General features: G+C 44.8%; 1 protein-coding gene across 3 annotated transcripts in view; it reads right to left on the bottom strand.

Moving 5' to 3' along the window:
* LOC144607243 (semaphorin-6B-like) overlaps positions 1–22,554 on the bottom strand; it is a 284,386-nt gene that overhangs the window by 75,999 nt on the left and 185,833 nt on the right. For 2 of the 3 annotated variants that reach the window (XM_078423936.1, XM_078423938.1), the window contains 4 exons: positions 5,159–5,249; positions 4,007–4,126; positions 2,053–2,174; positions 252–469 (listed from right to left, as the gene is read on the bottom strand). In XM_078423936.1, coding sequence (XP_078280062.1) covers positions 252–469; positions 2,053–2,174; positions 4,007–4,126; positions 5,159–5,249 — 551 coding nt within the window. The remainder of the gene's footprint in view (positions 1–251; positions 470–2,052; positions 2,175–4,006; positions 4,127–5,158; positions 5,250–22,554) is intronic. The other variant, XM_078423937.1, reaches the window with a different exon arrangement.

Raw genomic sequence — 22,554 nt, 5'->3', positions numbered from 1 at the left:
CTCCTGATCATCGTAAAAAGCCCAATTTCCTTATTCTTCCCCATTTTCCTCCTTATGCTGGTAATCATCTTTCTTGTTCTTTGCAGTCGTTCAAGGACAGTGATACCCACATTTAGACCAGCACACAGATCTCCAGGTGAACAGTGCTTTGTACATTTACATTGATGCGCTTTACTGTGTGGGAGCGGACAGTAAATCACAACCGCAATCTTCATGGATGGAGCCTACACTTAATGATTGGAGTTTATTACCTGTTGGAGGGAGTGGAGAATATGGCGAGTACGATGGTGTGCCCATTAATCTGGATGATGTCAGTCACCGCCTGAAGGACGTTGAAGTAGAAGTGCGAGTCTCCCGGTACAGAACAGTTCAAGCGAGCCTTCAGGAAGGATGTCCACTGCTTCTCCAGCACTCGCTGCGACCCACCCATATCATTCTTGCAGACACGAGCCACACGGGAGAGGACCACCTGTCGTTGAGAGAGAGAGCATTGGTGAAGACCCGCTGTTGGCTCCAGAGTTTCTCCCCTTCTCTCCTGAAGGCAGTCGTTCCCCTTGACTAGGGATCCACAGGGATTGGCAGTGGTAAGGGGTCACTGTAATGCATGCTAATGACTGGATAATCATTGAGTTTTCACTGGCAACCCTGGTTCTGTCTTCACTTTCCAGGTGGGAATCATGAACTGGGAGCTGGTGATGACTAGATTTATTAAATAACTCTTCCATCGCCCCAGAGAACAGAGACCAACTTTACACCCCACTGCCATCTCTTGTGAGAACATAGTGAAATATCTGCACACTTTTATCCAGCTGAATCAATAACTTCACTGTTAACGGGTAATATGATCATGTTAATAGTTAATGTGTGGAATTAATGTTCCCTTTGGATTTAATGTTCCCTTGAAGAATATGATTCATCCAGGATTCCATTTATTGTTCCCTCGTGACTTGCTTAACTGGCCTCTCTTTGGGCAATGTTCTGGATATCAACAGGAAAGTGACTCCACATGTTCAAAGGTCTCAGTTGTGTCTGTTCCTTGGGCTCCCAACCAAAGCTCGGCCATGGTCCTGACTCGGAATCCAGCACTGACCCGAGGCTGGAAGCAGAAACATGCTTCCATCAAACTAGGAGAAGGACAGACCATTGGGGCTGCTCTCCTGTGATCAGTTTAGGATAAGATAACTCAACAATGGATAAATCTGTGAGCTGTTGTGGGAACTCTACTTCTTCATTGATTATTCAGTTAAACCACTGGAAATGGAAACAATAAATGTTTCTGTTATCCACTGTTAGGCTATAAATGTACTTGTCCTATCTCAATATGTAAACTTGCATCAGTCTTCATCACAGGTCATTAGTAAAAACATCAGAAATCTATAGGTCATGGGCTTATTCAGTTTTCATCCCATCACCATCTTGATTCTTAGTGCAGTTAAATTAAAGAGGGGGAAAGTCACTGAGAGAAGGATTTGGAAAGTAAATTGATTAAACCTTGGACCATGTCTTTGATAGTCTGAACGACATCTCTGTAAGAAAAGAGACAACCTTTATTCTAGGCTAGAGTTCCACGTTATTTTTCTCCCCACAGATAGGTTGGTAAATGTAGCAGCCTACATTTAGTCATTGAAGTGGGCTTGGGATGACTAGATGTTGTGGTGTGACGTGGGATGACCACTCTGGGAATAGATGACTGTGGACCCAGAGCCTTGTTCCTTCAGATTTGGAGGCAGTCATAGTGTTGGATTATTGAATGCAGCAAGAAAGTTGAGTAACCAAGGTGAATCCAAACATGCTGGTTGTATGTGATGACAGGAAATACCCCCAACGTCATACATGCCTTTTGTCATCTTGTGCGCCACATTCTAAATCCAAGCTATGCTTGTTTATTGAATGGGGAGCAAAGGGTAGAGAATCTCCAAATGATAAAGAAGTATTTTATTTCCAAGACGGTGGGGACAAATGTTGCTTCCCCCCCCCCACCCATGCACATATATTTACAGAATTCACTGCACACATTATTCCATCATGACACATTTCCGGTATTCCAGTTACCTTTTCCAGGTAGTTAAATTCCATAGCGATTTCTCGGAAAAAGAAGAAAACATGCCGACCATATTCCACGGCATGAATAAAATACGGCTCTGAAAGAAAGCCAGACAACGCAGCTGAACTCACTGCGATCACCAACATTAAGGATGACATTCTACTAATCACATAGTAACCCATTACAGAAAAAAATAATGTAATTGTAAATTGGCTTAACACCTTTCAATGTAATGAACATTTTATTGCAATGTATTGAATCAGTTTTCATTATAATCTTTAATCATCACAAATTGCACAAACATAATTAGGTGCAGTGAAGAGAAGCTACATTAATATATCCGTTTGTATTAATTATTGTTACACAGCGCAGTGGATATCAGTTTTTTAATAAGTACGAGACTGTTAAAGGGGAAATATAGATGTTGAGAAAAGAAATGACCAGCTGACGGGGAAAAAAAGGCGTCTAAAACAAAAATTACGAATCTGATGAAATTGCCATAGGAATTATCAAAAAGTCAGAAGTTATCAAAGTATTATCAGGTCCCATTAATTTAAAAAAGTGCTCTATTCCCAGAGGAAGAAATAATACAAACCTACACTTGAAACTCAGGTCAATAATTGATGGGGTTCTACACTGTAACAATCCTTGGTTCCATTCACAGTGTGGGACTGTTCTCCAGTCGGGGGTTTTATTTAACTGCAAGAGTCTGACCACCACATGAGCAGCCATCTGATTGTGGTGGACATCCCACCATTGGTAGGGGACCACAGGGCATGGTCAGCTGTGGACATCCTGGATGGAGTCTTCCTCCCCCAGTCCTGGGGCACTGAGGCCAACCCGGACCCTGGCTCGGCTCAGTGTAGAGTAGCGATCAAATACCCCAGTCAGTAATTGTACCCTATCCCATCTTCCCTATTGTCTGGAAAAAATAATTGCCTCCGCATCAATTAGTGGTTCCCTGCAAGTTTTAGACAATAGACAATAGGTGCAGGAGTAGGCCATTCAGCCCTTCGAGCCAGCACCACCATTCAATGTGATCATGGCTGATCATTTTATTCCATTTTATGACACGCAATCCTTTCTGCTGATTTTTTTGGAATATTTTTTATACAGCTTCCTTTAAAATGCCCAGGAATGTTGCTGTGAATTTTAATAAGCTTCATGAATCTCAATGTTCTTTGATTCTGATATATTAGGTTTAAATTTCCAATGGTACACACAATATTGAGATGGACAGTTGCTGGGAATGATTACAGCAGAGAGATATAATCGGGTCATCCAGAAAAAGACATCAATATTTTACATGCTATTTTCACCTTCTGTTCTTGTTATACCCGAAACAACACTTGTTTTTCCTCTCACCTCATGTGAAGACCTGGACTCAGGTAGAGTGTACAGAGGGTGTATCGCATGGATGTGTCTCTCACCGGCTCCCTCCACCCACAACATATGACCACCTCGTCAAAATCTTACTTCGTTAAAATAATTCACAACTTGCAAAATAATACTCTCTGCTTCTTATGGGTTGAATATTCTTTTTGATCAAAAGGTTCACGTGGAATTTTACTGAGGTCAATGCTTGCAGAGAACGTCTGCCATGCATTACTGGAGGCCTGCATTGCTGCATTCTGTTTTATTTATATAAATGCAAACACTTTGTTTGAATATCAAGTCAAAGTCCTCAATAAATTCAGAAGTTGAAGTGTTACAGAGAAACATAGAAAACAGGTGCACGGGGAGGCCATTCGGCCCTTCGAACCAGCACCGCCATTCATTGTGATCATGGCTAATCATCCACAATCAGCACCCCGTTCCTGCCTTCTCCCCATGTCTCTTGATTCCCTTAGCCCCAAGAGCTAAATCTAACTCGCTCTTGAAAACATCCAGTGAATTGGCCTCCACTGCCTTCTCATTACAGAATGTGTCACATATTCCTGGTGCTGGGATGACATGACCTACCTTTGAACCATTTGGAGTCGTGTTTGACTGTGCGCAGGGTCGGGTGACCTCCCAGGCTCCGATAGATCACTGCATCGATCGCCAGGAAATCGGTGACTGTCCCAGTAAAGAGCTTATTGTCTGTAGTGGCGAAATAAAGGAAGCTTCACAATTTGTCCAAACATCACCTACCAACGTTCAAAGTCAATGCCACCAGAGGTTCCCATCAGATTATCATCAACTCAAAGAAGGGGAAGCCCCAGGAAGAGACCATTTGGCCCATCATGGCCATGCCCTTTTTATCGGATTATCGGAATATTCAAATTTGTCAGCGGTGAAGAGGGTAAACTTGGGCACACTGTTGGCCTTGCCCATAATTGTGCAGCACAGCGGCAGGTAGATGCCTGGTCACATCCATCTGCTCCTCGTCTTTCCTTGATGTGACATCAGGTGAATGCAATTGGCTGAAGACTGGTTTCTGTGAGGGTGGAGGTCCAGGGGGAATGGAGATGAAACTTCCACTCGGTATTTCAGACTGAGTGTGGTTACCATTGATTCAGCCATGATTCTGCCACTCATCTACTGGAGATAGCAATCTCTCAAGTCTGAAGAAGGGTCCCGACCTGAACGTCACCTATCCACGCTCTCCAGAGATGCTGCCTGACCCACTGAGTTACTCCAGCACTCTGTGAAATGTCACCTATCCATGTTCTCCAGAGATGCTGCCTGACCCGCTGAGTTACTCCAGCACTCTGTGAAACGTCACCTATCCATGTTCTCCAGAGATGCTGCCTGACCCGTGAACCGTAGGGGCCATTTTGTAGTGGGACTAGTATAGCTGGCACATGTTGGTTGGTGTGAACAAGTTGGGGTGAAGGGCCTGTTTCCACGCTGTGTCTATGACTCTCTATCAGATTAAGCTTTGGATTAACCCAGCACCTGTCCAGTGTCTCTCCTCCTTCTATAACGGGCAGTTCTGGATCCAGATGAGGTAAATGGAAGGACAAAATGTAATTCATATACCAGTTAACAGAAGGGAAGTGAGAGTGCAATGGTGTTTCATATCCTGTTTCATATCCCAGTTAAAATAGGTCATCAATTATGATTTTTTGTTGCATTTGGCTAATAAATGGAGTGCATGTAAAGCAAATAGCAGTTGGGATTAAGGCTTACCGGCGTAGACGGCAACGTTGGCCTGTTTGGGATCGTACGGGCACCGGGCCATCCCGCTGATACTTGGTCCCAGAGATTCCAGCCTGTCCATCTGGAACAGATCACCAGCGTCAGGTTGATCAAGAATGAGAAACGGATCACATTAACGTTCAGAAAACCCGGTCAGAGCTCAACACCACAACCATACTTCACTGGAAGCAGCAAAAAAGAAAGTCAATTAACCTGAGAGTTTCTTGTAACTGAGCTATACTCTCCTTTTATATTGCACCCATGTGACAAAGAAATCAATTCCATGGTGGGAAATAAACAGCTGTAAATAAGCAGTGGGTTGGCTCTCCACCTCCGCTGTGCTAACAGCTGAAGGGTGATTGTAGATGGAAGGACATGCAGTCTTCACACCATCTCTGTGCAATCACAAGATGAATCTTAGGCAGATAATATCTTATGTATTTTTCAAATAATTTCTTCTAGTTTAGGTCAGCATTCTATTTCTTACATTGATGCGTAAGCACAGGTAGTTGCTGAAGTCTTTTGTGAAGCCTGTATTTTCTATCTTTTATAGACTTTTATTAGTGGATTGGACACATTAGAGGCAGGAAACATGTCTGGGAACAGGAAACAATGTTGGGGGAGTCCAGAACAAGGGGCCACAGTTTAAGAATAAGGGGTAGGCCATTTAGAACGGAGGTGAGGAAGAACTTTTTCAGTCAGAGAGTGGTGAAGGTGTGTAATTCTCTGCCTCAGAAGGCAGTGGAGGCCAGTTCGTTGGATGCTTTCAAGAGAGAGCTGGATAGAGCTCTTAAGGATAGCGGAGTGAGGGGGTATGGGGAGAAGGCAGGAACGGGGTACTGATTGAGAGTGATCAGCCATGATCGCATTGAATGGCGGTGCTGGCTCGAAGGGCTGAATGGCCTACTCCTGCACCTATTGTCTATTGTCTATTGTCTATTGTCAGAGAGGGTGGTGAGTGCCTGGAGTACAATGCCAGTGGTTTAGTTTAGAGACACAGCGCGGAAACAGGCCCTTCCCCACCAAGTCTGTGCCGACCAACAATCACCCCGTACACTCGTTCTATCCTACACACCAGGGCCAGTTTACAGAAGCCAAGTAATATATAAACTCACACGTCTTTGGAATGTGGGAGGAAACCGGAGCGCCCGGAGAAAACTTACTACACAAATTGTGTAAAGAGTTGGCAGCTCAGTGACTGGACACTCCTACATGGTGCAGACACACACGCACATGGACAGTGTAGACACACCTGCACACACATGGTGTAGACACACATGGTGTAGACACACGCACACACATGGTGTAGACACACATGGTGTAGACACACATGCACACATAGTGTATACACACGCACACACATGGTGTAGACACACATGGTGTAGACACACATGGTGTAGACACACGCACACACATGGTGTAGACACACGCACACACATGGTGTAGACACACATGGTGTAGACACACGCACACACATGGTGTAGACACACATGGTGTAGACACACGCACACACATGGTGTAGACACACATGGTGTAGACACAGGCACACACATGGTGTAGACACACATGGTGTAGACACACATGGTGTAGACACACATGCACACACATGGTGTAGACACACATGGTGTAGACACACATGGTGTAGACACACATGCACACACATGGTGTAGACACACATACACACACATGGTGTAGACACACATGGTGTAGACACACATGGTGTAGACACACATGGTGTAGACACACATGCACACATAGTGTACACACACACATGGTGTAGACACACATGGTGTAGACACACATGCACACACACGGTGTAGACACACATGCACACACACGGTGTAGACACACATGGTGTAGACACACATGGTGTAGACACATGCACACACATGGTGTAGACACACATGCACACATAGTGTACACACACACACATGGTGTAGACACACATGCACACACATGGTGTAGACACACATGCACACACATGGTGTAGACACACATGCACACACATGGTGTAGACACACATGGTGTAGACACACATGGTGTAGACACACATGGTGTAGACACATGCACACACATGGTGTAGACACACATGCACACACACGGTGTAGACACACATGCACACACACGGTGTAGACACACATGGTGTAGACACACATGCACACATACGATGAGACACACATGCACATGGACACGGTGTAAATACACGTGGATGGAGTAGACACACGCACACGGTGTAGACACTCGCACATGGCTGATACTTCGTGCAGGTGGGAGGCAGATGGCGAGTTCATGATTTGAGCTGCTCATAAATCTTTTATGGAGGAAACAGAATTGACGGATCAAATGGCGTTTTTTGATTTATTATGATGTTTCCGGTGTGGTATTGCACATTGGCAGGGGACTGAAAACGGCAAGAACTAATCCTCTCAAATGAAGTATAGGTTGGATGAGTGAACTCTGTTAAAACTAAAGTTCTTCCTCATCTACTGAAGTCTCGAGAACCAGAGGCAGCCGGGGAAACTATCACCAAATGTTATTGTTTGTAACAACTAGCCAAATAGAAACATAGAAAATAGGTGCAGGAGTAGGCCATACGGCCCTTCGAGCCTGCACCGCCATTCAATGTGATCATGGCTGATCATCCAACTCAGTATCCCGTACCTGCCTTCTCTCCGTACCCTCTGATCCCTTTAGCCACAAGGGCCACATCTAACTCCCTCTTAAATATAGCCAATGAACTGGCCTCAACTACCTTCTGTGGCAGAGAATTCCACAGATTCACCACTCTCTGTGTGAAAAAAAAGTTCTCATCTCGGTCCTAAAAGACTTCCCCCTTATCCTTAAACTGTGACCCCTTGTTCTGGACTTCCCCAACATCGGGAACAATCTTCCTGCATTTAGCCTGTCCAACCCCTTAAGAATTTTGTAAGTTTCTATAAGATCCCCCCTCAATCTTCTAAATTCCAGCGAGTACAAGCCGAGTCTATCCAGTCCTTCTTCATATGAAAGTCCTGCCATCCCAGGAATCAATCTGGTGAACCTTCTCTGTACTCCCTCTATGGCAAGAATGTCTTTCCTCAGATTAGGAGACCAAAACTGTACGCAATACTCCAGGTGTGGTCTCACCAATGCCCTGTACAACTGCAGCAGAACCTCCCTGCTCCTATACTCAAATCCCCTCGCTATGAATGCCAACATACCATTCGCTTTCTTCACTGCCTGCTGCACCTGCATGCCTACTTTCAATGACTGGTGTACCACGACACCTAGGTCTCGTTGCATCTCCCCTTTTCCTAATCGGCCACCATTCAGATAATAGTCTGCTTTCCTGTTCTTGCCACCAAAGTGAATAACCTCACATTTATCCACATTATACTGCATCTGCCATGCATTTGCCCACTCACCTAATCTATCTAAGTCACGTTGCAGCCTCCTAGCATCCTCCTCACAGCTAACACTGCCCCCCAGCTTCGTGTCATCCGCAAACTTGGAGATGTTGCATTCAATTCCCTCGTCCAAATCATTAATATATATTGTAAATAGCTGGGGTCCCAGCACTGAGCCTTGCGGTACCCCACTAGTCACTGCCTGCCATTCTAAAAAGGACCCGTTTATTCCTACTCTTTGCTTCCTGTCTGCCAGCCAGTTCTCTATCCACATCAATACTGAACCCACAATACCGTGTGCTTTAAGTTTGCATACTAATCTCTTATGTGGGACCTTGTCGAAAGCCTTCTGGAAGTCCAGATATAACACATCCACTGGTTCTCCCTTATCCACTCTACTAGTTACATCCTCAAAAAATTCTATAAGATTCGTCAGACATGATTTACCTTCGTAAATCCATGCTGACTTTGTCCAATGATTTCACCACTTTCCAAATGTGCTGTTATCCCATCTTTAATAACTGACTCTAGCATGAAACATGTTCCCAATGTTGGGGGAGTCCAGAACAAGGGGCCACAGTTTAAGAATAAGGGGTAGGCCATTTAGAACGGAGATGAGGAAGAACTTTTTCAGTCAGAGAGTGGTGAAGGTGTGGAATTCTCTGCCTCAGAAGGCAGTGGAGGCCAGTTCGTTGGATGCTTTCAAGAGAGAGCTGGATAGAGCTCTTAAGGATAGCGGAGTGAGGGGATATGGGGAGAAGGCAGGAACGGGGTACTGATTGAGAGTGATCAGCCATGATCGCATTGAATGGCGGTGCTGGCTCGAAGGGCTGAATGGCCTACTCCTGCACCTATTGTCTATTGTCTATTGTCTATTGACTATTATGCTATCCCCACTCCCACACATTTGACAATTGATATAAAAATCTAATTAACTTCTTTACCATAAGTAGTGCAATGGGGGACAGGTCGTATATTAAGAAACAATCAATTCTGTAGTCAACTGGCGCTACACCCTACAGACATGTAAGCTAGCCTGAAACCTGCTGTGATACCGGGTACCCAAAGCTAAAGGTTAATTGAAGGTCACAACTTTGATTAGACAGTGTTACCGTTTATACTGAGTTTATTTACAATGTGGGCAGCAATAGGTTCTACAGACCGCATCTCTGTCTGTAGGGGACAGGCAGCATCTCTGTCTGTAGGGGACAGGCAGCATCTCTGTCTGTAGGGGACAGGCAGCATCTCTGGAGAGAAGGAATGGGTGACGTTTCAGGTCGAGACCCTTCTTCAGAAACGTCACCCATTCCTTCTCTCCAGAGATGCTGCCTGTCCCGCTGAGTTACTCCAGCATTTTGTGTCTATCTTCGGTTTAAACCAGCATCTGCAGTTCCCTCCTACACAAGAATGGAACATTGTTATTTGGGGGAGCATAAAGCCCCTGTCCCACTTAGGCAATTGTTTAGGCGACTACAGGCGACTAGACTGTCGCTACACGGTCGCCAGGGTGTCGCCTGTACGGCCGGGAGTCATCTCCAAAGAGTCGTAGCATCTTTCTGGTCTCTGCTGGATTTTCAGAATGTTGAAGATGTTTCTGCGACAGTGGGTTTGATGCCAATGAGCGTTGCTTGACGTCTCCTGAGGTAGGTGCTGTCGTTGGTTGTCGCCAGGTGACGTAGGTTATCACCTGTGCTGACTTCAGTGAATTCCATTGGTGACTACCTACATCAACCGGCGACAGGTACCGGCGTCAAAACAGGAGGCCAAAATAACGTGAATTGTCTTCAGTTGTTGCCGACAGGGTTGTAGCTTGTCGTAGCTTGTCGCGGGTGGACGTAGGTTGACTTCGGTTGTCATAGGTTGTCGTAGGTGCGGTCGTAGGTGGACATCCTACTCGCGACGATTGGGTCGCCGGTTGTCGGTAGCTTGCCGTAGCTTGACGTCGACTACGTGGCTTGTTGTAGCTTGTCGTAGACATTGTTGTAGGGGGTCCAGTCGCCGGTTTTTCGGCGACCTGCTACGACTATGACAGTCGCCTAAAAAATCACCTAAGTGGGACAGACCCTTAAGGATAGTGATTCAGTGAAAAGGTTTCCTAAGTAGAACAACGATGATGACAGATATTGAACATCTCGGATATGTTGGGCAACATGAGGGATGCAATGGATTCAGTCACTACCGTGTGTGGGGAGTGGGGACAGTCATTCACTGTGTGTGGGGAGTGGGGACTCAGTCATTGACCGTGTGTGGGGAGTGGGGAGTCATTCACTGTGTGTGGGGAGTGGGGACTCAGTCATTCACGGTGTGTGGGGAGTGGGGACTCAGTCATTCACTGTGTGTGGGGAGTGGGGACTCAGTCATTCACTGTGTGTGGGGAGTGGGGACTCAGTCATTCACGGTGTGTGGGGAGTGGGGAGTCATTCACGGTGTGTGGGGAGTGGGGACAGTCATTCACGGTGTGTGGGGAGTGGGGACAGTCATTGACCGTGTGTGGGGAGTGGGGAGTCATTCACAATGTGTGGGGAGTGGGGAGTCATTCACGGTGTGTGGGGAGTGGGGACTCAGTCATTCACTGTGTGTGGAGAGTGGGGACTCAGTCATTCATGGTGTGTGGGGAATGAGTGAAAATAATCTCCAGGGCAAATGAGTTCATTACACACTGCGTTAAACTTTGCCCTCTGTCCTTAAAGCCGTGCCCTCTACTCTGTGATATTTCCACCTCGTGACATATGTTTAGACAGTCTATCTACGCTGGTCATCATTTTGCAAACCTAGCAGTTTTCCTTCCACCTCTGGCACTCCAGAGAAAACAATCCAAATGGTCCAACCTCTCCCTCTAGCCAATACCCTCTCTCCCAGGCGGCATTGTGGTAAACCACCTCTGCTCCCTCTCCAAAGCCTCGACATCTTCCTGTAATGGGGCGCCCGGACCTGCAGGCCAGCGTGAGAGTCCAGCAGAGAGAGGTTGAGGACATGGCATTAAAGTGAGGAGGGAAAGATTTAATAGGGACCTGAGGGGCAACATTGTCACAGAGAGTGGTGGGGGTATGGAATGAGCTGCCGCAGGAGGTAGTTGAGGCAAGTACTACAACAACATTTAAAAAGCAATTTGGACAGGTACATGGACAGGGATGGTTTAGAGGGATACGGGCCAAACACAGGCAGGTGGGGCTAGTGTAGATTGGGCATCTTGGGCATGTAGAACGTGTAGAGTAGGCTTGATGGGCCGAATGGCCAGATACCCCTATCGCTTATGATCTTACTTATGGTTTGGCTGGAGCATAGAAACATAGACAATAGGTGCAGGAGTAGGCCATTCGGCCCTTTGAGCCAGCACCGCCATTCAATGTTATCATGGCTGATCATAAATTCACTCCCCATCTCCTGATCAGATTCCCAATCTGCACCCCTTTATCTCCATTTCACCTCCAGTTTTGGCTCCCATCTCCATCCATCTGCATCATCTGTGTCCACCTATCACTGACCAATTCTTCACCCACCCCTTCCCCTCTCCTGCCTTCCCCTCTCCTGCCTTCTCCTCTCCTGCCTTCCCCTCTCCTGCCTTCATTAGTCTCCACATTCTCCCTATCACTGTCATGAGGATAACAGATCAGTTGTTCCCCAACAACTCCTCTGTTCAGAGATAGTCCAATTACATTTGTTGCCATCCAATTCTACAAACAATTCCTGAATATATAAATCCTCAGAAGACGATAAGCAGAGAATCCACTATCTCTAAAACCACGTCTTTCAAAACTCTGCAGTGCCACTTATCAGCCCCTTATCAGTGTTTGAGCGTACACATTTTCTCGTGATATTTGTGACTAACACTAGTTTGTTCACATTCTTAACCTTGACTGTCTAATATATTTGGCAGGTTCTGTGTGTTTGACAGAAACAAAGTCATTGTTCGATTACTTTTCCGCAATGCCCGTTATAAATTCTCGGCAGGACCCCCATACTTGGCCTTGCTAATGTTTTCACTTCTCATGTCCCTCTACAGAGACCGGGTCTGTTTCTATGCTCACTGCACTCACACTGTCTTGCCCCTCTGCATCAATCTCATGGTCTGAAGAAGGGTCTCGATCCGAAACATCACCCATTCCTTCTTTGCAGAGGTGCTGCCTGTCCCACTGAGTTACTCCAGCTTTTTGTGTTTTTCTTCGGTTTAAACCTGCATCTGCAGTTCCTTCCTCCACACTCATGGCCATCTTGGGCTGAATTTTCAAATTGCTCTCCACCCTCAAGTCTATTACTGTTTGTGTCAAATTTACATCTATTCCTTTGATTTAATGGTATCTTTAATCTCACTGATCAGCCACTTTTCTTTTAGATTCTTGTGCCCCAGGGAAAGATATATTTTTCTTTGGAGAGCAAGTTGGCTAGGAGTGGAAGTTCTAACGCTCTGAAAGATGTTACAGTGGGAAGGAATGACAGCCTAACCCAGCCTCGCCAGTGAACTGCAGAAAGACTGAGAACAGTCATGTCAACTAGTTATAGTTTGGAAGCTGGTCCAGAAAATGAAAGTCAGTGGAGATGATTTGGTGACTTCAAGAGTAAGAACAGAAGGAGAAGTGTGTCAGAGTGGGAGCCTGGTACTAGGCCATGAGGAAGCAGAGGCACAAAGATGGGCCTCCAGTGGGCCGAGGAATGGCAAACAGGGTTTATTCAGATTGATGCAAGGAGTAGCATTTTGATAGGACAATGCAGGACTGGATCTGCACAGCAAATGATCAGGCCCAGGGGAGTGATGTGGAACCGAGAGATCTAGGGGTGAAGGTACATAATTGCATGAAAGTGCATAATTCCATGACTCTATGCCAACACAAGTGGATGGCCTTATCAATGCCTTGTACATCTGTAACATGATGGTCCATCTCCTGTACTCCTGAAGAAGGGTCTTGACCCGAAACGTCACCCATTCCTTCTCTCCAGAGATGCTGCCTGTCCAGCATTACTCCAGCATTTTGTGTCTACCTGTACTCAATACCCTAACTGATGAAGGCAAGTCTGACAAGTTCCTTCTTCACCAACCTGCTTGCACAGTGAGTGTAGACCATGGAGGGTTCTGACCTGAAACGTCACCCATTCCTTTTCTCCAGCGATGCTGCCTGTCCCGCTGAGTTATTCCAGCATTTTGTATCTATCTTGAGTGTGGACTATTGCTGGGGACTGGAATGTGCTACATGTGATGACAAACTGGCCAATCCTTCACTCAGTTCATGAGATAGCCTTTGTTGTTTCCAAAGCATAAAAACTGTATAACTAGTTAACTTCTCTGCCGTTTCCTCATTCTTTATTTTCATTTATCCTTTCCTGTCTAAGTGCTAAACTCTTTTTATGAAAACAATGATATATTTCTTGATCATTTACCTTTCACTCAGCTTCTCTTTTTTTATTCATTACTTTAAAGCTGTTTTTTAAGCACCTTCCTAATCTTATGAGGACAGGTTAAGCTGACCCAATGAAGTTGCTTGAAGGTATGGGATCGTGGTGTGCACTATGTTGGAACAGATCCTCTGGTCTGCATGGCCAACCAAGACCTTTCACCATTTATGCTCGTTCCATGGCCCTGCAATTAGTCTGCAGCTGTCCAGGCCTTTGCAATTCAAGTGCTTGTCCAGATACTTCTTAAAAGTCATGAGAATATCTCCTCAGGCAGCAGGTCCCAGATTCCACCCAGTTGGTGGCTATGGTTATATCCCTTTTCCAGTGAACTGTTTAGTTCCTCTAAGAAATGTATATTCATTGATACCTCTGGATTAATTCCTAAAATAATTCAATTGCTTTGATTTTTTTGCTAGCATACCTTTGTATCTATAGACCATACATCTCCATCAACTTGAATCTCCCAACTTTGCCAATGGTTTTGCTTAAATGTAAGACTCTAGTTTTCAATGCAACCACATTATTCACAAACGTGTTAAGAACGTCTTTAATATGGTGACCACTCATCCCTTGAGAGGAGCTTAACTGCCACCCAGGCTCCACTCAAGCATTGACAAGGGGCGGCACGGTGGCTCAGTGGTAGAGTTACTGCCTCACGGTGCCAGAGACCCGGCTTCCATCCTGACTACAGGTGCTGTCTGTACGAAGTTTGTACCTTCTCCCTGGGACCATGTGGGATTCCTCCAAGATCTTTGGTTTCCTCCCACACTCCAAAGTCGTACAGGTTTGTAGGTTAATTGGCTTTGGTACAAGTGTAAATTGTCCTTAGTATGTCTAGGATAGTGTTAGTGTGCGGGGATCGCTGGTCGGTGTGGACTCAGTGGGCTGAAGGGCTTGTTTCCACGCTGTATCTCCAAACTAAACTAAAGATAGCTTCTGGAAGACAAGGCAACTTTTCATTTCCAAGCTTCATTATCCCAAATTGAGATACAACCTGACTGAGTGAGCATCCTATAAGACAGTGCTACTCACACCAAGGCTTGCTGTAGGCATTGCCAGCCTTCGAGGGACAGCTGATGGAGAGGTGGTGAACTTCACACAGCCCACAGGCCACATGACAATCACTGCACTTCACACACTGAAAATGCAGATGCCAATGTTTGCACAATGTTCAAGCAACAGACCAATTGAACAGCGTTTTATAAATCATAAAATATTGTAATTTTATCCTTCAAAGGAAATTCAGAAGAGTTGCCGACTGCTTGAATTTCAGTAATAGTTTGTATGAATAAAACATTATTACTATAATGGGCTGTCAGAATGCAGGAGATACTGAGCAGAGATTACCAGTCAGAAAGAGTCTATTTCTTTTGATCTCTTTACACGTTTGACTATCAGAATGGAACAGAGACCTCTAAAAACTGTTGACTTTATTGAGAGCTTAAAATTGGCGAATGTTAAAATTACAGCAATTTTTGAAACGAGTTCCTTGCTGACCCGCTTGCAAACTCTGACTCCCATTCCAACAACGACAAAAGGGACATTCTACATTTCCTGCAGAAATCTAAGATTATATTTAGTGGCATAATAAGAATTTGTGCAACATTTTGTGACATTTTTGCAGTGATAACATGCCAAGTTAAAAATGCCAGTAAGCTAGCAGTAATACGGTACTTCATCTCGTTTCCTTTTCTGAGTGTTCCCAGCTTTGAGTAATCGGAACAAGGGACTGCAGATGCTGCTTTACTGCCTGCCTGACCCGCTGAGTTAATCCAGCAGGTTGTGTCCAGCATTCAGTTGACCTCACTAGCAGAGGTTGAGATTATAATCATGTGTAGATTCAACAGCTCAACTATATACAGTAGAGTCATAGTCACACAGCGTGGAAACAGGCCCTTTACCCCAACCTGCTCACACCGACCAACATGCCCCATCCACACTAGTCCCACCTGCCTGCATTTGGCCCATATCCCTTTAAACCTGTCCTATCCATGTACCTGTCTAATGTTTCTTAAACATTGTGATAGTCCCAGCCTCAACTCCCTCCTCTGGCAGCTCATTCCATACACCCACCACCCTTTGTGTAAAAACTTCTCCTTCAGATCCCATTAAATCTTTTCCCCTTTACCTTAAACCTACGTCCTCTGGTCCTCGATTCCCCTACTCTGGGCAAGAGATTCTGTGCGTCTACCCGATCTATTCCTCTCATGATTTTGTACACCTCTGTAAGATCACCCCTCATCCTCCTGCGTCCCAAGGAATAGAGACCCAGCCTACCCCAACCTCTCCCCATTGTTCAGGCCATCGAGTCCTGGCAACATCCTCATCATTTTTCTCTGCATCCTTTCAAGATTGGCAATATCTTTCCTATAACGTGGTGACAAAAACTGAACACAATACTCTAAATGGGGCCTCACCAATGTCTTATATAACTGCAACATGACCTTTCCATTTCCACACTCAATATTCTGACTGATGAAGGCCAGATACAGGGTATCTGTGTCCCAGCCAAACTAACCAGCTCCTGCAAGGGTGGGTGGTCTCAGTGACATCAACATGTCATTAAGTTTAGTTTAGTTACTAGGTGACCTTCCGTGATTGCAGGTCTTTAGTGGTGGATTCACCCCTGTTTGAATGGAGTAGAGCAGACAGTAAGAGTAACTATTCAGCCAAAATCAATTGTGATAATATGTTCAAATGCTGGTGAATTGGACACAACACAGGTGAAGAGAATGCTGCTGGTAAACTTAATCATTTGCAGAACCTGCCACATTTCATTGCCACTAATTAGACCTGGTGTAGTATTACTGTTATACAATATATATGCAGGCTGGGGAGGATATTGTGTTGCTGCATTAGATACATGAGCTAAGATCACTTATAGCTGCTCAATGTAATATTTAAACCTCTTTCCTTTGTTAGAACAAAGAAATCAGGAACTATAGAGTGTGCAGGAAGGAACTGAAGATGCTGGTTTAAATCGAAGATAGACACAAAATGCTGGAGTAACTCAGTGGGACAGAAGGAATGGGTGCTGTTTTGGGTCCTGGTGTAGATTTACTGTTATACAATATATATGCAGGCTGCCTCCTGTCCACAGGTGACGTTTCACAGAGTGCTGGAGTAACTCAGCGGGTCAGGCAGCATCTCTGGAGAACATGGATAGGTGACGTTTCAGAGTGCTGGAGTAACTTAGCGGGTCAGGCAGCATCTCTGGAGAACATGGATAGGTGACGTTTCACAGAGTGCTGGAGTAACTCAGCGGGTCAGGCAGCATCTCTAGAGAGAAGGAATGGGTGACGTTTCGGTTCAAGACCCTTCCTCAGACCTGAAACGTTATCCATTCCTTCTCTCCAGAGATGCTGTCTGTCCCGCTGTTACTCCAGCATTTTGTGTCTATCGTCGATTGAAGCCAGCATCTGCAGTTCCTTCCTACACATTTTGTGTACACAGTAGAGCTTTATTTCTTTGTGCTTTCAATATATAAGTTGATGTTTTATTGGAAGGCATGCATCTGCCTTGCTTTTTTTAAACGAGTCTTTACTCACCAAAGAAAAGATTATATTTGATCTGTTTTCAAAAGTTTTAATGCCTGTCAAGATTAAGATCAAGATTTAAGACTGTAATAATATACAATAAAAGTGAAGTGATCTGAAAGGCAGTCAGGAATAATTGGCTCAGCCAATACCAACAAACGCTGTCCGCTCCCTGATTTCCTTTGTTAATCTGTCTCATCAGATTTAATATGCGACTGAAATTCTTCAGGGATAAAGATATGAGAAACATACGGCTCATTTTACTGAATTTCAAAACAAATATTTTTAAAATAGTGGTTCACTTTCAATGACAGGCATTAGCACTATCTAGTTTGACTCGTCTGTCAACATTCTAGCTGAAGGGCTAATCAGCTGTGGGCTTTTGGTGTAAAGATTCACAGCTACTCTTCAAAGAGACTACGGGATGTTGCTTGTCCATTTTATTTAAGCATCAGAACAGACACAGGCCCCGGTTTTCCAGGAGGCTCTTGATCTGATATCATTCAGCTGAGTGGTCACTTGGTATAAAGGCTGGGTTCTGAGTTCCAGTGAAGCTCGGTTACAACAAGCCCTCCATTGTTAAAGAGGTTCATGATATCTCAGGCACGGTGTCAGGGACCAGTCCTCACGCTGGGAATTCTGCTGCTTTGTCTGTAGTTCATGTGCCTGCATCCACTGACCATGTCAAACAGGACTGGTGCTGGCTCGAAGGGCCAAATGGCCTCCTCCTGCACCTATTTTCTAGTACACATTCATTGCTCCTGAGTTCCCAGCGTGCTATCCTGCGCATTCTCATGGTTATCTGAGACCAGACTCATTGCACTTTCTGCAACACAAATATTCATTCAATTTGAAAACAATTTTGATTTAAATACAATGGAACATTTAACCTTTCTGACCTATCCCCTTATAAGCTTTTTCTTAAATTAAAGCACAACATTTTATCTACTCAATGATCCATTGTTGCCTTTCCCAGAACATTGGGAATGGCAGGAAGATCTGGGCAGGTTGGTGTTCCATCCATCACACGTTGACTCTGGTCCTGGTGGAGAAGGCACCACTGTTTTACTTTGTTAAACTCCAGCAGGAGGCTGATGCCTTTCCAGGGGGTCTCTACTTCCTGGCAACCTATGGGTCAACTCAGTGAATACCCCCAAGAAAAGTTCACTGTTTGGAAACACTCAGCAAGTCAGGGTGTGTCCATTGAGTTAAATGAGATAGTGATAGAAGGTGATCGGTTTCATCAGAAAGCACTGAGCTGAAACATTATTTCTGTTCCTCTCTCCACACTGAAAAAACTCTTTAAGTTCGGCAGCAATTCTTACGACAGATTTACAGCATTAGTTATGATCTGTTTTTGTCGAGAGGGCCAGGGGTTCTGGAGAGCACCTACATATATCAGGCAGAGAGGAATTTTTTTCCAATTCCATTTTTTCACTGGCATGGTTTGTCTGCATTTTGTTTAAAGAGGATTATAGGCACTAGGTGGTCAGACACTCAAATGACTAAAAATAAATAAAATAAGTATTTTATTTTTTAACAGAACCTTTATGCATGCTTCTGCAAGATCCTAAAACATAATTCACATTAAATTGCAAACTCTTTGCTTCACAAACCCTTTTGCTAAATATAAATTGTCCACAGTCTGCAATAAATGAGATTTTTCCAGAGGCCCCACAGACATTGGTGAATATCAGAATGATTTTCCTATTTATAATCACAAACGCACGGCACAGGGTTGCAAGAATTGAAAGTAATTCCATTTTACATGAAGAGGGAGATGATTACTTTGCAAAGAGAAAATAGTGGCTCGAGTCACCAGACAATTTGGAAAAGAGTTAAGAAGGAAAATGAAAGAAAGGTTTAAAGAAATTAAAAATAAACTTTGCTAACCAGAGCATAATTTGAAATGATGTTTAATTTGTAAGCAGGAGGTTTTAAAACCCATGGTAAGTTGTGGCAAGATCACAAACACATATTGCTCCTGAATCTACTGAATAAAAAGTTTGTAGTTCGCTGCACTATTGGTGTGTGCGGCCTGTCAGCTTTCTGAATGACTACCACCCTGTAAATAAATCATGTCTGCATGTACGAATCTCCAAATACCGGGTTCAGGCCAAGTGTCATTACTGTAATATATTTCACGAGTGGTGCTCAGAAATGATTTGTTTTGTGAATCTGGCCAAAGAGTTGAGCTTCACAGATTTAATCAGTGCTTAATTTATTTCATCTTTACTTCTGCAATGTGGGGTTTGTCCTGAGTACAGGGATTCAAAATGAATTGAAAGCCTTGGGTGCTGTGGCTTCACATGTCAGGGCTGTTTATTGCTGCAACTACTGTCTGCCAACCACAATAAGGCTTACCGTGTGAGAAAGGAGAGTGCAAGAAGGAATAAAGATTCCCAAAGCTTATTGCTCACCTGCTGGAGATGGGATCTACCTGAAGATTGACCAAGGACAGAACTGTTTCTCACCATTCACCAATTTGAGTAAAGAAGTTGGGAGATCATGTTGCAGTTGTATAAGACATTGGTGAGGCCACATTTAGAGTTTTTTATACAGTTTTGGGCACCATGTTGTAGAAAAGATGTTGTCAAGCTGGAAAGGGTGCAGAAAAGATTTATGAGGATGTTGCCAGGACTAGAGGGTTTGAGCTACAGGGTAGGCTTGAGTAGGCTGGGACTCTATTCCTTGGAGCGCAGGAGCATGAAGGAAGATCTTATAGAGGTGTATAAAATCATGAGAGGAATAGATCTGGTAGATGCATTGAGTCTCTTGCCTTGAAGAAGGGTCTTGACCCGAAACGCCACCCATTCATTCTCTCCAGAGATGCTGCCTGTCTCGCTGAGTTACTCCAGCATTTTGTGTCTACCTTCCATTTAAACCTACATCTGCAGTTCTTTCCTACAGTCTCTTGCCCAGTGGAGGGGGATTGAGAACAAGAGGGCATAGGTTTAAGGTGAAGGGGGAAAGATTTAATAGGAACCTGAGGAACTTTTTACACAGTGGGTGCTGGGTGTATGGAATAAGCTGCTGGAGGAGGTAGTTAAAGCTGGTACAATAACAAAGTTTAAGGGACATTTGGACAGGTACATGGAGAGGAGAGGTTTAGAGGGATATCGGCCAAGTGCAGGCAGGCGGGACAAGTGTAGATGGGGCATGTTGGTTAGTGTGGGCAAGTTGGGTCAAAGGCCTGTTTCCATGATCTATGACTCTGTGACTATATTTACCAACTGTGGATGCACACATATACTGAGTGAAATAAGTAAATGCTGGAGAGCTGCCATTGTCTGTGGAATCCTATCTAGCATGTGATAGAACGCACAGGGAGGAGAGAGTAGAAACCAGAGAAGGAATCGTGTGAGAGTATGTCCATACAAGGACGTAAAACAAAGCAAGGTCAAACAACAAAACCCCGACTCCAGTACAACATGGAACTGCAAAGTGCAGGTACAAAAAGCAAATGTTTGTTCTGGAAAGAAATCCCAGAGAGATGCAGAACCCAATTCATGTTAAACAAAGACACAGAGTGCTGGAGTAACTCAGCGGATCAGGCAGCATCTGTGGAGAACATGGATAGGTGACGTTTCACAGAGTGCTGGAGTAACTCAGCGGGTCAGGCAGCATCTGTGGAGAACATGGATAGGTGACATTTCGGGTCAGAATCCTGCTTGTGTATAAATAAGGATCCCAACCTGAAATGTGATGCTGCCTGACCTGCTGAGTTACTCCAGCACTTTGTGTCTTTGTTTGCAACCCAGCATCTGCAGTTCCTTGTTTCTACATGCTATTCTGAAGACTAAAGCCAAAGTTAATAGGAGATGAAATTATTATTAATGCACAGGCACAGCTGCACCGCTGACAGTCTTCGTTCATTTTATTCAACCATCTACAGGAACTATCAGGAAAGTACAAGCAATCTCTCAAAACTGCATGAATTCTGCTGAATTATTTAATGAGAAAACCAAACTGTACAAATACTGAATTGCATATGCACTCAGTATAGACAGTAAATTCCTCTATAAATACTGAGCTACGCACCCAGCCAGTATGGAATGTGCTTTCCCCCTGTGGGAAATGGGCAGCACTGAACCTACTGGCTGGTTCATGATATCTGTAGACTGTGTAAAGGCACAGCAAACCGCGGGCCAATGGGGGAGGTCAATCGTCCAGTGACCTGTGGCTGACGTTGGTATTGGGGGTGGTATTGGGGTGGGGTTGGTATTGGGGTTAGGGTGGGGTTGGGATTGGGGGTGAGGGTGGGATTGGGTTTGAGGGCGGGGTTGGGGGTTGGTGTTGGTATTGGGGTTAAGGTGGGGGTGGGGTTGGTATAGGGGTTAGGGTGTGGGGTTGGGTTGGTATTGGGGTTGGGATTTGGGGTGGGGTTGGGATTGGGGGTTAGGGTGGGGGTGGGGTTAGTATTGGGTGTGGGGTGGGGTTAGAGAGGGGGTGGGGTGGGGTTTGGATAGGGGGTGGGGTTGGGGTGGGCGTGGGGGTTGGGGTGGGGTTGGGGTTAGGGTGGGGGTGGGCGTTGGGGGTGGGGTGGGGTTAGGGTGGGGGTGGGTTTCGGGTCCACCAACTGAGGAAGAAGACGGGAATATACAGACATAACTTCGCACGCATGGAAACCTCTACATAGATACAGAGGCTGCAGAACATGGAGATTCTAACCTGTTAAAGCTGCCACTAAATGATACATAGGGACACGTAGAATAATGGTGATTGTTTTATGAAAAAACTATAATTAATGTCACCAATGGAGGTTTACTTACCAAATCATTTTGCTTGATTGTATGAATTTTTCAAAAAGGAATAATATAAGAACCAGTGTATATTAATCTAAAGTGACTACAATAGAAAATAAATCAAAATATATTTAGCTGGAGAACACTGCAGATCAAACATTATTGAATGTTGGGCAAGCTATGTGGGAGTTTAGAGATGGTGGCAAGATCCAGAACACAGTGAGATGAAGTTGGTGTCATTTTTGTGCACAGTGGAGTCCGACTTACTTTGAGATGATGTTGCTGAAGATGCAGGAAGTGGGGTATAAAATTAACCCCCGACTCACCACGAT

Source organism: Rhinoraja longicauda, chromosome 28 (genome assembly GCF_053455715.1).
Source record: "Rhinoraja longicauda isolate Sanriku21f chromosome 28, sRhiLon1.1, whole genome shotgun sequence".
Classification (NCBI taxonomy): Eukaryota; Metazoa; Chordata; class Chondrichthyes; order Rajiformes; family Arhynchobatidae; genus Rhinoraja; species Rhinoraja longicauda.
The sequence above is the reverse complement of the archived record's forward strand: the minus strand, read 5'-3'. Positions and strand labels throughout refer to the sequence as shown.